This window comes from Lepidochelys olivacea, assembly GCF_965140295.1.
Source record: "Lepidochelys olivacea isolate rLepOli2 genome assembly, chromosome: 1".
Taxonomy (NCBI): Eukaryota; Metazoa; Chordata; order Testudines; family Cheloniidae; genus Lepidochelys; species Lepidochelys olivacea.
Genome location: NC_140411.1, coordinates 34,143,322 through 34,157,440, shown reverse-complemented (window position 1 = coordinate 34,157,440; position 14,119 = coordinate 34,143,322). Strand labels below are relative to the sequence as shown.

Here is a 14,119-nt window from a genome sequence, read left to right as displayed (position 1 = left end):
TTATATACTGAGGAACATTAACAATTTTGAAATGCTGAATTATTAATCAAGTAATACATTTCTGAAAAACAGTCAGTTAGAAGTGAGCTTCTTGATCTGCACCAAAATTAGTTTCATTGGTAAGTAAGCCAAGATGTATTTAGATCTATGAAGTGACTACGGAATAAAGTTTTAGTGAGACTTACCCAACACAGTAACAGAATATGTTAGGACTTGATCCTTCAAGGTATTGAGGACTCTATCCCGATATAGCAAAGCACGTATGCAAGTGTTTAACTCTGAGCATGTGAGTTAGTCCCACTGACATCAGTGGTACCATTCCAGTGCTTACTGTTAAGCATATGTTTAGTGCTTTGTTGGATAAGGGCTAGAGTGCTTAGCACTATGCAGGATCAAACCCTTCGGGAATACTATGCCTTGGTCAGTAAATACAGCACTTGATGCTTGCAGCTCCATTTAAAACAAGACCCTCATAGCTGATCATTTTGTTTACGGAAATTAACATTTTGTTCCCTGACTGCCCTCCCTATTTTGTTTTTCTTTAATATATAGTAGGTTGTATGTTGCAGCAAATAATATTTTTTGTTTTCTAAGCTGCTCACACACACTGCTGAACTTCAGGGTATTGTTGCAGCACTATATGTCACTGAAGAAGAACAGTGCAGGATTCGCTCTCTCTTGGAAAGAACTTTAGGACAAGGATTGTGTCTTCTCATATGCTTGTACAGTGCTGAGAACATTTTGGGCACTACTGTAACATAAATAATAAGTCTCTAAAACCAAATTTGGGTATTTAATTAAATAATCTGACTTAAAGAATACAATAGACATAATGAATAGATACTGAAAGAATACCACCACTGATTTTCAAAGAAAAGGGAATGTCTCCATCTATCCCTCCAGTATATAGGTATGATTGGGGGAGTGGGGCAGGGGAAGAGGTTTAAAATATTTGCATGTGATGCTTAAAATCTGTCTCTAAAAGTTACACTGCTCAGTTGTATGAAGACACAGAAGGGTAGGGAAACAAACTCTCCTCTCTCTCTCCCTGCCTCTTTAACAAAAAATATATTCAAAGCACTCTGCTCTTCCCCAAAGAAGTAGTTTTTGAGACACACAGTGTACTGTGACAAAGTTCCTCCTCTACCTTGGTGGGTCTTGCGCTTATTGGCGGATTTGCTCGCCTTGAAGCTTCATGGCAGCCCTCAGTTTGGCTGTTTTCGTGAGCCCACAGTCCAGGTCAACTCCTCCTGTGTTTGACCAGGAGTTTGGAGGTTTCAGGGGAACCCGGGCCCGCCCTCTACTCTGGGTTCCAGCCCAGGGCCCTGTGGAATGCAGCTGTCTAGAGTGCCTCCTGGAACAGCTGTGTGACAGCTACAACTCCCTGGGCTGCTTCCACATGGCCTCCTCCCAACACCTTCTTTATCCTCACCATAGAACCTTCCTCCTGGTGTCTGATAATGCTTGTACTCCTCAGTCCTCCAACAATATGTGTTCTCACTGTCAGCTCCTAGCACCTCTTGCTCCCAGCTCCTTACACCCACACCACAAACTGAAGTGAGCTCCTTTTTAAACCCAGGTGCCCTGATTAGCCTGCCTTAATTGATTCTAGCAGCTTCTTGACTGGCTGCAGGTGTTCTAATCAGCCTGTCTGTCTTAATTGTCTCCAGAAGGTTCCTGATTGTTCTGGAACCCTCCCGGTTACCTTACCCAGGGAAAAGGGACATACTTAACCTGGGGCTAATATAGCTGCCTTCTATTACTCTCCTGTAGCCATCTGGCCCGACCCTGTCACAATACACACACATGAGAATGTATATCCTTGGTAGGATTGAGCAAATGTCACAAAAATTCCCCATTAATACTTTAAAATAAATTTGCTTTAGCTGTGAAAAAAAAAACCCTCCCGGTTACCTTACCCAGGGAAAAGGGACCTACTTAACCTGGGGCTAATATATCTGCCTTCTATTACTCTCCTGTAGCCATCCAGTCCAACCCTGTCACAGTATGTACTGTAAATAAAGTGACAGGCCCAATTATAAGGGACATGGAAGCTCCTTATTTTAATAGAAGGGGGCTCTGCACCAGCCTGAGTGATCCTTAGGATGGTCACAACAGTATGGTAGGAGGCACAGAGTGGCTCCTGGTACATGAAGTGGAGTTGGTGGAGTCATGGACTCTGCCTCTAGAAGAGGGTGCAAGGATGGAAAACCACACAGCAGCTCAGCTGGGTACAGTGTGGGGACACAGGATTCCATTACTGCTCCAAGGCATAGAACTTGGCTAGAGTACAAAGGGGTTACTTGGAAAGCATTTGTAAATATAAATTAATCAGTCTGAAACATGCTTTCAAAGTTAATTAGCAGGAAGATATGATTTAGTCTTTTAAATTTTCTTGTGTATCTTTTGCTCTGTCTTGCCCATAGTTATTTCTACAGTAATGTTCCCAGAAAATGTTTTTGTAAAGCACGTAAAGCTTCTATAAATTCACTCTGACACAAATATTTGCCAGCACAGTGACATATGGCTGTTAGAAATTTCTTCCACTTTCTTTATTCTATTAACATGGGCAACTTTCTTTGAAACATTCCCTGTGTTAGTGACACTTAGAGTCTTCGCAATACCAAATATTTACAGAGCAGTCACTTTAAAAACATGGCAGATTTATGGCTCTTTCATGAGATCCTGTCAAAAAACATTTTCCCAGATGACAGAGTCCTGCCAGCTGATAGTGGCTGGCAGGTGGTAAGCTATAGTTTACCATGTAAAACTCACTCATTTTACTGGTTTCAGAGTAACAGCCGTGTTAGTCTGTATTCGCAAGAAAGAAAAGGAGTACTTGTGGCACCTTAGAGACTAACCAATTTATTGCATGCATCCGATGAAGTGAGCTGTAGCTCACGAAAGCTCATGCTCAAATAAATTGGTTAGTCTCTAAGGTGCCACAAGTACTCCTTTTCTTTTTTACTCATTTTACTGTTAACTTGTTCTCTGCCTTCCTCCTCCCACATGTATTTGTTTCATCCACCTGTCTTTGGGGTAAGGATTTTCTTTTTATTTAATGCTTGTAATGTACCCAAGAAAATGGGGCCACCATCTCTGACTGGGGCCTCTAGGAGATAACAGATAATGACCAAAGTAGAAACTCTTCAAACTGTTGTGTGAAAGGTGAAAACAGCATTTGTAACTGAATGCAAGAGCCTGTTATCATTTTAAAACTCCCTATTTTGAAAAAAACAAGAATGGTTCTTACCAGCAGCATAATCCTTTTGAGCTAGGGCACTATTCACACCCTGCCACAAAAGATTTATTTCTTCATCAGTTGGTGTACGATCAAGGCGTAGTCCATTTTCTGCACATACAGGTTTCCTTTTGGTACCAGTTATCAAGCTGTCTTGCTGGGCAATTGTCTGAATATTATTTACAGTGTAATTTGTCTTTTCCAAAAGCTCACTTGGAGATACATTGTAGGAAGGTGGGGTTGCCAATGTCACGGTGACCAAGTCAGAACTACAAGTAATACTCTTATTATTTTCTATAGTGGTTCTATTTAAAACCTGATCTGCTGGCAAAAGATGCCTTGCATTTACATAGTTACCATTTGTAGTGTTGGATTGAAGTTTGGAAGAATTTACTGGTTGACACATAGCGTCTGCAACATTTTGATCAGTCTTGTTGCCTGGTACAGGTTTAGGTGGTGGATGAGGTACAATGATTTTACCCTGAGCTTTTATAACCTTATGAACTTCACTAGCAGACTGTGGTCGGATTATAGTGCCCTTTCTATTCTTAGATGTAAAACCTGACTGGGTTTTGGCAGATCTTGGTCTTCTGATTATCTTTGTCTTACCTTTATGCAGATTACCTTTCTGAATTTTAGAGTCACCACTATATGCAGGGGGTTTACTTTCATCACCCTTTGATGCCATCCAAGCTTGTTTAGCAAAGTGGTAACCTGTAGATACAAAAGAACGCAGAGGCATACAGTCTCTTTCTGAGCCTCCAGCAGCAACAATTTTTGTGGATATCGAGGGATAATCCTGGTGATTTTCTGTGCAGATAGAATTTGTGGTGCAAGCGGGAATACTTCTTAAATGACTGTTAATAGCATTCAGTTTACTTTGAACATAAGATGGCTGCAACTGTGCCTGAGATACTCCTGTGGTATTCTTTTCTGAACACTCTTCATCATCTTCTACTACTATTTTGTCAATTTCATCAAACCATCTGAGTTTCTTATTAGTCTTTTGATTTTCTGCATCTTTCTCTTTTATTTTTGCCAATTCTAAACTGTCTCTGATAGAAGATGCAGTTTGATTCCCAAAGCAGATCCTTCGGTTCATAACCACTGCTTTGAAACAATAATTTTCATATTTAGATTCTTTCTTTAAAATGCTTTTGGGCAATTTCACTCCCTTTCGCTCATGCATGTTATTTCTCAGGTATCTGTGATGTTCAGACAAGTCACAATTAAACTTTGCATTAGACAAAGGTGACATGGCTTCAGCCACATTTCCCTTTTCTTCTTTTTTGTCCTCTTCTTGATCAGCGTTGCACAAAATGGAAGCATTAGATGTGTCTTGAAATAAAGATGATCCCTGATTAATACCATTAAAATTTTTAATGTTTTCATCTTTTGTTTCTGACAAATTGTTTAGATCATCAGTACATGGCACTGTGTTTGTATTTTTGCTCTTTTGTAAAGGATTAGCTGAGATGGTACTGTTGTGAACACCAGTTGAATTCCATGGTTTTGGAGGTAAGATTACAGGTGTTGCCATAGGTTGATTTGAGGTTTGTACTGATGAGGTGGTTCTTCTCTGTTGGGTCAGTTCAGAACTCTGCTCCTGTACAGAATCTGGAACTCGTTCTCTTGGAGTAGGATCAGAGGTGGCCCAGGGTTTGCTGGATTTGAACACAAGGCTATCAGTGGCTAATGAACTCTCTCTACTAACCATTCCAGAAGATGGAACTTTCAACATATTGTTTTTTTCCTCTTTCCTATTTTGCATAAAAGTATACGGACTGTTTACAAAGGTTATTTGATTATCGGAAGTACATATCTGTGTTCTTTTTTCTGTTCCACTAGAAACAAATGATTTCTGTTTTGGATTGTGTATATTTTCAGCAGGAATTAGAACATTTTGTTTAGCTAAAGTGTCATGAAAAGGAGTGTTTGCCTGGCTATTTTGGGTATTTAAATTTATCAGCCAATTATTTACATGTTGATTTTTAGAAAAAGTTAGTTCAGGTGTATCAAGGAAGCTCTTATTCGTAGACTGTGATTTTTGTGAATCGTAGAGTATAGAGTCGTCCCACTGTGTAGTCAAAGATATTTCACTAGGTGTTGTATAATTTTCATTTTGTTCTCCTGCCTCAAGGCTGTCCAGGCTTGACGGGCTGTCATAATTTGTTATTTGGTTGACTTCTTGGTGAAAATTCTGAAACACAGAAGTAAAACAGGACTGCTTACATTCATAATATGCTATTGTATTGATTAGTACTGTTTTGTTCTTTTATATTAATTAAAGCTTAGGTTAAAATCAGATAAATACTACTACACTTTCGGTAGAGTAACGGAAGTTATTTTCACTCTTATGTTCACAGCATCATCAATTGATATCATTTATTATATTTATTACAAAAGAAAAGAATGAACTTTTGAGATCACATTCTAAGGAAACAGATGTATAATTCAAGGATTTTATTTCTGTGTTCTTATATCAGTTCTTCAAGAGCAGAATTAAAAAATACATTGGTGTAGTCATGGATCTATTGCCACTGCCTAATCCTCAAAACTTCCCTGGGTGCTAAGACACAAGGAGCATCCTAGAGATCTGGGCTTTATGGCATTCAAGGGACAACACAATTTAGGTTTCCTAAATCCTGTTGCCATCCATGCAGTGAAATCACAATAGTTCTGCTGTGGTCAGGGACATCTACATCGGTGGGGTTGTGGGGCTTTAAAATTTTTAGTCTCTTGCACTGAACTGCTCTCATTTTGTTGACCCACAAATTACATTACTTTCCAGCAAGATGGTTACTATCAGGACTAAGCAGTGAAATGACAACAATTAGGCATTTTTATTTTTAAAGATATTTTATAGTCAATAAATGGTGAGAATTGCAGCTCCCATGTGAACTTTCAAATTGGTCCACTTAATAAAACAGATGCATGTTATTTTAAATATTCAAGCCCTGATTCTCCACCATGTCCATGCACTATGCTGCCCCTGACAACTTTCACCTGGTACAGGGTTCCCCTACATGAAGGGAATGCTATACTTGCTATCTTCATTTAGTGGGCAGGAGAATCCAATAATCATTTTTTTCACAGTTTGCAATTAAATTCATCTTAAAAGTTTATTGCTAATACCAAATATCTGACGGTAAAACCCTCATCACTTCTAATCCTCTGTAATTTTACAATCTTTGCAGAGGTAGATAATTGGGTTGTGAATCAGGAACCATAACAGAAAAAAGCATAGCTTCTAACTTTTAGTATATTGTACTATATTTATGAGGAAATTGTTACTTAAGCTACCTTTCCATCCCCTTTACACTTCCGGAACAGCACAAAGAAGATGGAGTGAGGCCATGGCTATAACTCAGACTGGAATTTGTGCATAATATTGGAATAAATATCCTTATCCTTATGCAAAGTGTCATGACATCTTTTCTCAATTCTAGCGGTTACAACTCAACCACCTATGATCTTATACAAAGTTCATCACAAGAGTATCTTAACACAACACATTTTAAAAGAAATACATAGCATCTCGATTTCTTTCTTTTTATCTCTCAGGAGGAAGGAAATTACATCACATCCAAAAGCATACAGTAGTGCAGTGCCGTTCACCTCCCCAAAACACCTTAGTGAGACACTAACACAGTAATTATCTCAGAGGAAGGAGTGGCACCTACTGAATCATCAAAGTCATCTCTTTCAATACTAAGGTGTTCGGTGGATGTCTTTCATTCCAGTACTGCCCCAGCCTGGACATACATAATTTATAATATCTAATGGTATCATTACACAAGGCAGTATGTCTGAAACTGTACACAAACAATGAAAGAAAAATGGCATTTCAATTATTTTCCTATTTTCTCTCCACTTCTTTTTGTTATAGTTTTAATGCCCTGCCTCAACACTGTAGACTAGACAACTGATTTCAGAATCTAACATGAATTAAATTTAGGGTTGCCAACTTCCTAATTGCAGAAAACCGAACACTTTTCCTCCCCGTCCTCCTGCCCCTTCCCTGAGGCCCCGCCCCCCACTCACTCCATCCCTCCTTTCTCTGTCGCTTGCTCTCCCCCACCCTCACTCACTCACTTATTTTCACTGGGCTGGGACAGGGGGTTGAGGTGTGGGAGGGGGTGAGGGTTCCAGGTTGAGGTGCGGGCTCTGAGGTGGGGCCAGGCATGAGAGGTTTGGGGTGTAGAAGAGGGCTCCAGGTTGGGGGGTGGGACTGAGTGGTTCAGAGTGTGAAAGAGGGCTCTGGGCTGAGGCAGGAGATTGGGGTGTGGGAGAGAGTACGGGCTCTGGGCTGGAGGTGCGGGCTCCAGGGTGGGGCCAGAAATGAGGGGCTCAGTGTGTGGGAGGGGGTGCAGGCTCCAGGAGAGAGTTTGGGTTTGATCGGGGGATTGTGGTGTGGAAGGGGGTGAGGGGTGCAGACTCTGGGTGGCTCTTACCTCAGGTGGCTACCGAGAAGCAGCAATATGTCCCTCCAGCTCCTAGGGGGAGGGGCAACCAGGGGGTTCTGTGCACTGTCCCCGCCCACAGGCGCCGTCCCCACAGCTCCCACTGACTGCAGTTCCCAACCAATGGGACCTGCGGAGCCAGCGCTTGGGGTGGGGGCAGAACGCGGAGCCCCCATAGCCGTCCCTCTACCTAGAAGCCAGAGGGATATGCTGGCCACTTCTGGGAGCGGGGCGGGGAGCCTGCCAGCTCTGCTGCTCCAGCAGCACAGCCAACCGAACATTTAACGGCTTGATCAGAGGTGCTGACCAGAGCCACCAGGGTCCATTTTCGACCGGGTGTTTCAGTCGAAAACTGGATACCTGGCAACCCTAATTACATTCTGGTGAAAAGAATAGTAGGAGATACATTAAGAATAATAGTGCAAGCACTATTTTTTTTTTTTTTGGCTTGTAACTTTAAAGGGAAACATTTGCAAATTGGAAGAAACAGGACTAACTATGGTAAGAAATTATATCTCCTTTAACAGTTATGTTGAAAGAGCTGAATTTCTGAAGGCTTATTAAAGAAACCACACACAAAAAAATCTGTTAATAAATAAGTACATCTTTCCCCAGCGGAATGCTATTTATTTTAATATTGTTATTGTTAAACTACAATATTGCATATTTTAAAGTTGTTCAATGATTTTCAATCGCAAAATAAAAATTTTGAGAGCCCTTTTGAAACAAAAGTATCTTGAAAGACTTTTTATGGTTGAATTAAATCTTATCTTGCACTAAATGTTCAGATGCAGGCTTATATTATAGTTATTATCTGAGATAAAGAAACCAAATACAAGAACAAAGAACCAAGTGTAGGCAAAGATCCCTTTAGGGAACATTTTCAAACTAAGACTATGCAAGCTGGTGTCTTTCTAGTAAAACAGAATATATGGTTACTTATTAACCTTTCCTTTTAGCCAAATTATATTTTAACCTCTATTTGAGCTTTGCAGCTGAAGAAAGAAGGGGAAAAAATTCCTTTCTAAATTTTCTACATAAGACCACACTTTGGGATTAGCTGCAGTGTTTCCAGCTAGTAAAAATGTACAAGATATCAAGGACCTCATTCTTATTCTCATTTATACCCGGTCTCCACCTAAAGATAAGTAAAGGTGTATTTCTAAACTTATTTAGTTAAACGGAGGCAGAACTTTGAGTGGACTCTACTATATCAGAAAAGGATTACTTGTGGCACCTTAGAGACTAGCAAATTTATTTGAGCATAAGCTTTCGTGAGCTACAGCTCACTTCATTGGATGCATGCAGTGGAAAATACAGTGGGGAGATTTATATACATAGAGAACATGAACCAATGGGTGTTACCATACACACTGTAATGAGAGTGATCACTTAAGGTGAGCTATTATCAGCGGGGGGGGGGGGGGGGACAGACTTTTTGTAGTGATAATCAAGGTGGGCCATTTCCAGCAGTTGACAAGAACGTCTGAGGAACAGTGGGGGATGGAGGGGGGGGGGAATAAACAAGGGGAAATAGTTTTACTTTTACTTTGTCATTACACAAAGTAAAACTATTTCCCCTTGTTTATTTCCCCCCTCCATCCCCCACTGTTCCTCAGACGTTCTTGTCAACTGCTGGAAATGGCCCACCTTGATTATCACTACAAAAAGTCCGTGCCCCCCCCCCCCCGCTGATAATAGCTCACCTTAAGTGATCACTCTCATTACAGTGTGTATGGTAACACCCATTGGTTCATGTTCTCTATGTATATAAATCTCCCCACTGTATTTTCCACTGCATGCATCCAATGAAGTGAGCTGTAGCTCACGAAAGCTTATGCTCAAATAAATTGGTTAGTCTCTAAGGTGCCACAAGTAATCCTTTTCTTTTTGCGAATACAGACTAACACAGCTGCTACTCTGAAACCTGTTACTATATCAGAGTAAACTTGGCTTATATCAGTTTAGTTGCATTTGAATTATCCAGAATCTTCATAGTTCTGCCTAATCCTATTCATCTCATCATCCCAGACACATACTATGCACATCAAGTCAGGATTTTATCATTGCTTTGGATCTCTCTCTCTGATTTTAAAGTTCACTGATTTCTCCTTCACCCGTTGCTACTTTTGATACTGCTCTGTTGCCTCAGTGGACACACCTAATGCACAGTAATTTAGTACTTAGTGGTTTCCTTCAGTCTTCTAGGTTTGTTAAATAGTTTTTAGTTTGGAATTATCTGAGTCACTTCCCTAATTTGCTGTTGCTGTGGTTAAGTTATCTGCAGGATGTAATAACCCTTTTTTGTACCATCATGGTTTTTTTCTGCCCAAAAATAACTTAATGCATCTTTTCTTTCTTCTATACAAGTAGGCTTGGGAGAATTGGATTTAAAAAAAAATAATTTTGATGGATAGTATTAATTGTTTGAAGCATTTTCCTTGAGTTAAATTTTCACAGCTGCAGAAAAATATGGGGGGGGGGGGAATTAGACAATTATTTAATGACAGTAGACAGTGAGACTCAAACAGTTAAAGCTTTATAACCATTGAAACACTAGTTGTCAATACCATGTCAAAATATACAAAATAAATATTGGTAAATCAAACTCAAGTTCTCAAGCAGCATTTTTCTTACTTTGCCTATCTGCAAAATTCAATTATCATTGGTAGAAATATTTTTTGTAAGTTTGTGTATGTCTGATGAAATCAAAGTTTACTAGTATTAACCAATAAAAATCTAATCCTTCCAAGCCTACGTATAAGCAACTTAGAAGTACAAAAATAGAATGTGCAAATATAAAAAAAAGAGAGACTGACTTAATATTTATTTTGATATTTGGAAAAGACATCTCGCACTGGGGAAAAGTTTGATTTCAACTACAGCAATTTTCCTGTGAATAATTTCTACTAAGGTGAAACCAAATATTCAATCCCCATCATGTATGTTCCGGGACTGAGAATTTCATTAACAGTACTCAAATCCTAAATTCTTTTCTGTCTGGTTTGGAATTGAAAGAATCCAGTGTCTTTCCAGCCACTTTCTCATTTTTGTACTACTGATTATATAAGTAGGATGGCAACAAATACTAAAGGTTGGGTTTTAAAAAGCACCTATGTGAGGTAGGTGCATAACTCTCATTGAATGTTAATGGGACTTAAGTGCTTTTGAAAATTTTACCCCAAACCTAGATGTTTTCCCAGCAGTAACAAACACTGATATCCTGATGCTTCTGAATTGATCAGAGACTTGAAAGGTTTTGCTCAGACCCAGCAATTCATCTTCTACATCTCAGTTATCAGTATGCTTTCTATATTCGCTTTGCTAATACCCTTTGTGGAATATATTTAATCATGACAGCGTGTGATGTGTATGGAATTCAGTGCAAGTCTCAGAGGCAATGCCCCACTATAATTTAAATCTCACTTCAAAGGCTACTGCCAGTAGTTTTAGACGCTGTTACTATTGAACTCCATTGGTGTCCCCAGGGGTCATTCTGTGGCTCATGTTATTTGCTATTTACATATAACCATTTTCACAGTTATGTGAACTATTGATGTCTGAGGAGGTAAGGTAGTCTGTTTGTTCTCCCTGTGGGATAAGACCTCCTATTGGAAATGGCTGTGAATTTCCAGAAGCACAATATATTATCCAACATTTTAATATTTATCCATTTATGTTTAAATTTAGCTTCGTAACTTAAATATGCACTTCAGATGGAACCCTACTTGAGGAACCCTTAGGGAAAAGTCCTACAGAACGAGATGAAATAAATACAAGTCTTACAGAAATGTTTCTAAAATCCTATAACCCTGTAAAATCTGGTAGAGAATATCTTTCATAAAGGTTTTTGGAATTACACGTAGCACATATAGTAACACCTACGGTTAAGGCTGCATAAAACTTTATATTTTAAGACCAGAGGGGAGGCAGAGGGGCAGGAGTTGTGGAGTGGATAGGCTAAAAGCAGATGCGGGGGGCAACGTAACTGAGTAAAAGCTTGGGATAGGAGCACGAGTTAGACCAAGTCAGGACCTGGGTAGAAAGAGGGGAAAGGATAGCAGCAGGAGACAGGACAGGATCTGTGGATGGGTGGGAGGAGAGCACGACAAAGAGACATTTTTTTGTTCTACAAATGAAAGCACCCAACTCATATTTTAGTATCAGTAGTCTTACCTTTCTAATGCGATGGATGTGCCCTCTTTCCCCTGCCATGGCAGCCCCCAAGCTGGGGCTGGGAAGGAGAGAGGGTCTTCCCCACTGGGGCTGAGAAGGAGTGGGGGTCTCTCCCTTGCCGCAGGAGCCCCCAAGCTGGGGCTGGGAAGGTGGGCCATCTCTCCCCGGCAGCCGCAGCCCTGGAGCTGGGGAAAGTCGCCTCTTTCTCTGGCCCACTCAGCCCTGCATGTCCCAAATTCCCCCCACCCCCTCTTCTCATCCAATTGCCCCCTCCCATCTACCTCTTATTTCCCCCAAGGCCACCACCTCACCTTACATGAGTGTCTTCTCCAGGGTCCAGGCACCTAATTAGTGGGGTTTGAGAACCTCTGATATGGATGATAATGGCATTGTACTTCTACTAGTTTCTCTATTAGCTCAAGTGGTGGAAGGTTATGCTGTGGATCTAAAGAAGCCAACCTTGCTAATGAGCCATAGTCACAATATGGGTCCACATGAAGACATTTATTTATTTCAATTATGGAAAAATTTTAGGAAATCACATTAAATAAATGTTAATGTTGCAAAGTCAAGCACTCAAAAGTTAGGAAAAGCCAGAATTAAGGTTCCTTTGGAACCGTGATTTGGCTCTCTTGTGCGTATGCATTACTATACAGCAGAGGTTCTCAAACTGTGGTCTGCAAACCAGTAGTGGTCTGCGAGCTGCATTCACGTAGAAGAGAAAGAGGCGACTTTCCCCAGCTCCAGGGCTGCGACTGCCAGGGAGAGATGGCCCTCCTTCCCAGCCTCAGCTCTGTGGCCGCTGTGGCAGGGGAGATACCCTCCTCCTTCCCAGCCCCAGCTCGGGGACTGCCGTGGCAGGGGAGAGAAGGAGAGACCCCCCCACACTCGTTCTCAGCCCAAGCTTGGGGAAGGTAAAGACTACTCATATTAAAATATGAATTATGTGCTTTTATTTGTAGAACAAAAAAACATTATTACTTTTTTTTAATATAGGACTTTTATCCAAAGTGCTTTGCAATAGTTAGCTAATGGTACAAACAACATCTGGAAAGATCATTAAGTGGTCTGCCGAGACCCTCAACAATTTTCAAGTTGTCCACGAAAAAAAAAAGTTTGAGAACCACTGCTATACAATTTAAAAACAGAATCACATATTACTTTTTCAACAGAATCCCTGCCTCATTCAGTGCACAGGAGGAACTGTGGAGGGAATGAATCAGGTGTGTATAGAGAATGAGGTTATTGTCTGTAGGACCCCAGCATCATTAGTTGCAAAAGTTGGAAGATGTGTGGTAAATAAGATAGGGAACAAAAAGTCTTACAGTTAAGGTGTTTGAATGCTGCCCTGGACAATTAGATTCCATCCTTACCTTTGCCAGAATTATTATGTCACATGAAGCAAAAATTTCTGAGATGGCTACTGTGTGTTCCTCATTTTCTGGGCACCCAACGTGAGAAACCTGGTGTCTGATTTGCAGAAATGTGGAGTACACACAACTGCAACTGAGATTCAATGGAAGCTCTACCCTGAACATTAGAAGTGCTGTAAAAACAATAAATACTCAGAAAAATCACATCCTAGACTTCTCAAATTGGGCAAAAATAGTTAACACTTTTGACAATTCTGATTTTAATCTTTGGGCCTCAGTTCCTAATGTGTAATACTGATTACACCTCACAGGAGTGTAATGAAGAAAAAATAATTAATGTATGTAAAGGACTAAGATACTATGATGAGAACACCATAGTAAAGTCCACAAGCAAATTAATAATTCTGTATTCAGTGCATGGTTTGGATGATGTGCTTTAAATAATGCATAAAGCCACAAACTGAATGATGAGGATGAAAATACATATTGAATAGATGAGTATTCCATCCATCGTGTGCACTGAATGAAGGAGGGCTTCTGTGGAAAAAAGTTTGCAATCATGTAACTGAAGACTATATCATAATGCATATGCACAAAGGAACCAAACAGATGGGCAACCTTAATTCTGATGTTTCCTAACTTTTAACTATCCTTCTGAATGCATCTCTTTATAAAATTACTCTCTCCCAACACAACCACTTCACCAAGCAAGCACAACTATTAGTGCTGGGGAAATAATAATCTGGTAAATGGGAGTGTGCAGAAAAGCAAAAGGGACGGGGTGGTGGTGCACAGTTAAAGTTGTGTTCATGGTAGTTGTAATGGTAAGGTGTGTACTTGTGGGTGGAAGAGTAGACAGTTATGTA

General features: G+C 40.3%; 1 protein-coding gene across 1 annotated transcript in view; it reads right to left on the bottom strand.

Moving 5' to 3' along the window:
* Positions 1-14,119, bottom strand: part of CEP126 (centrosomal protein 126) — a 47,779-nt gene that overhangs the window by 11,380 nt on the left and 22,280 nt on the right. The window contains exon 6 of the mRNA XM_084651835.1: positions 3,254-5,441. Coding sequence (XP_084507961.1) covers positions 3,254-5,441 — 2,188 coding nt within the window. The remainder of the gene's footprint in view (positions 1-3,253; positions 5,442-14,119) is intronic.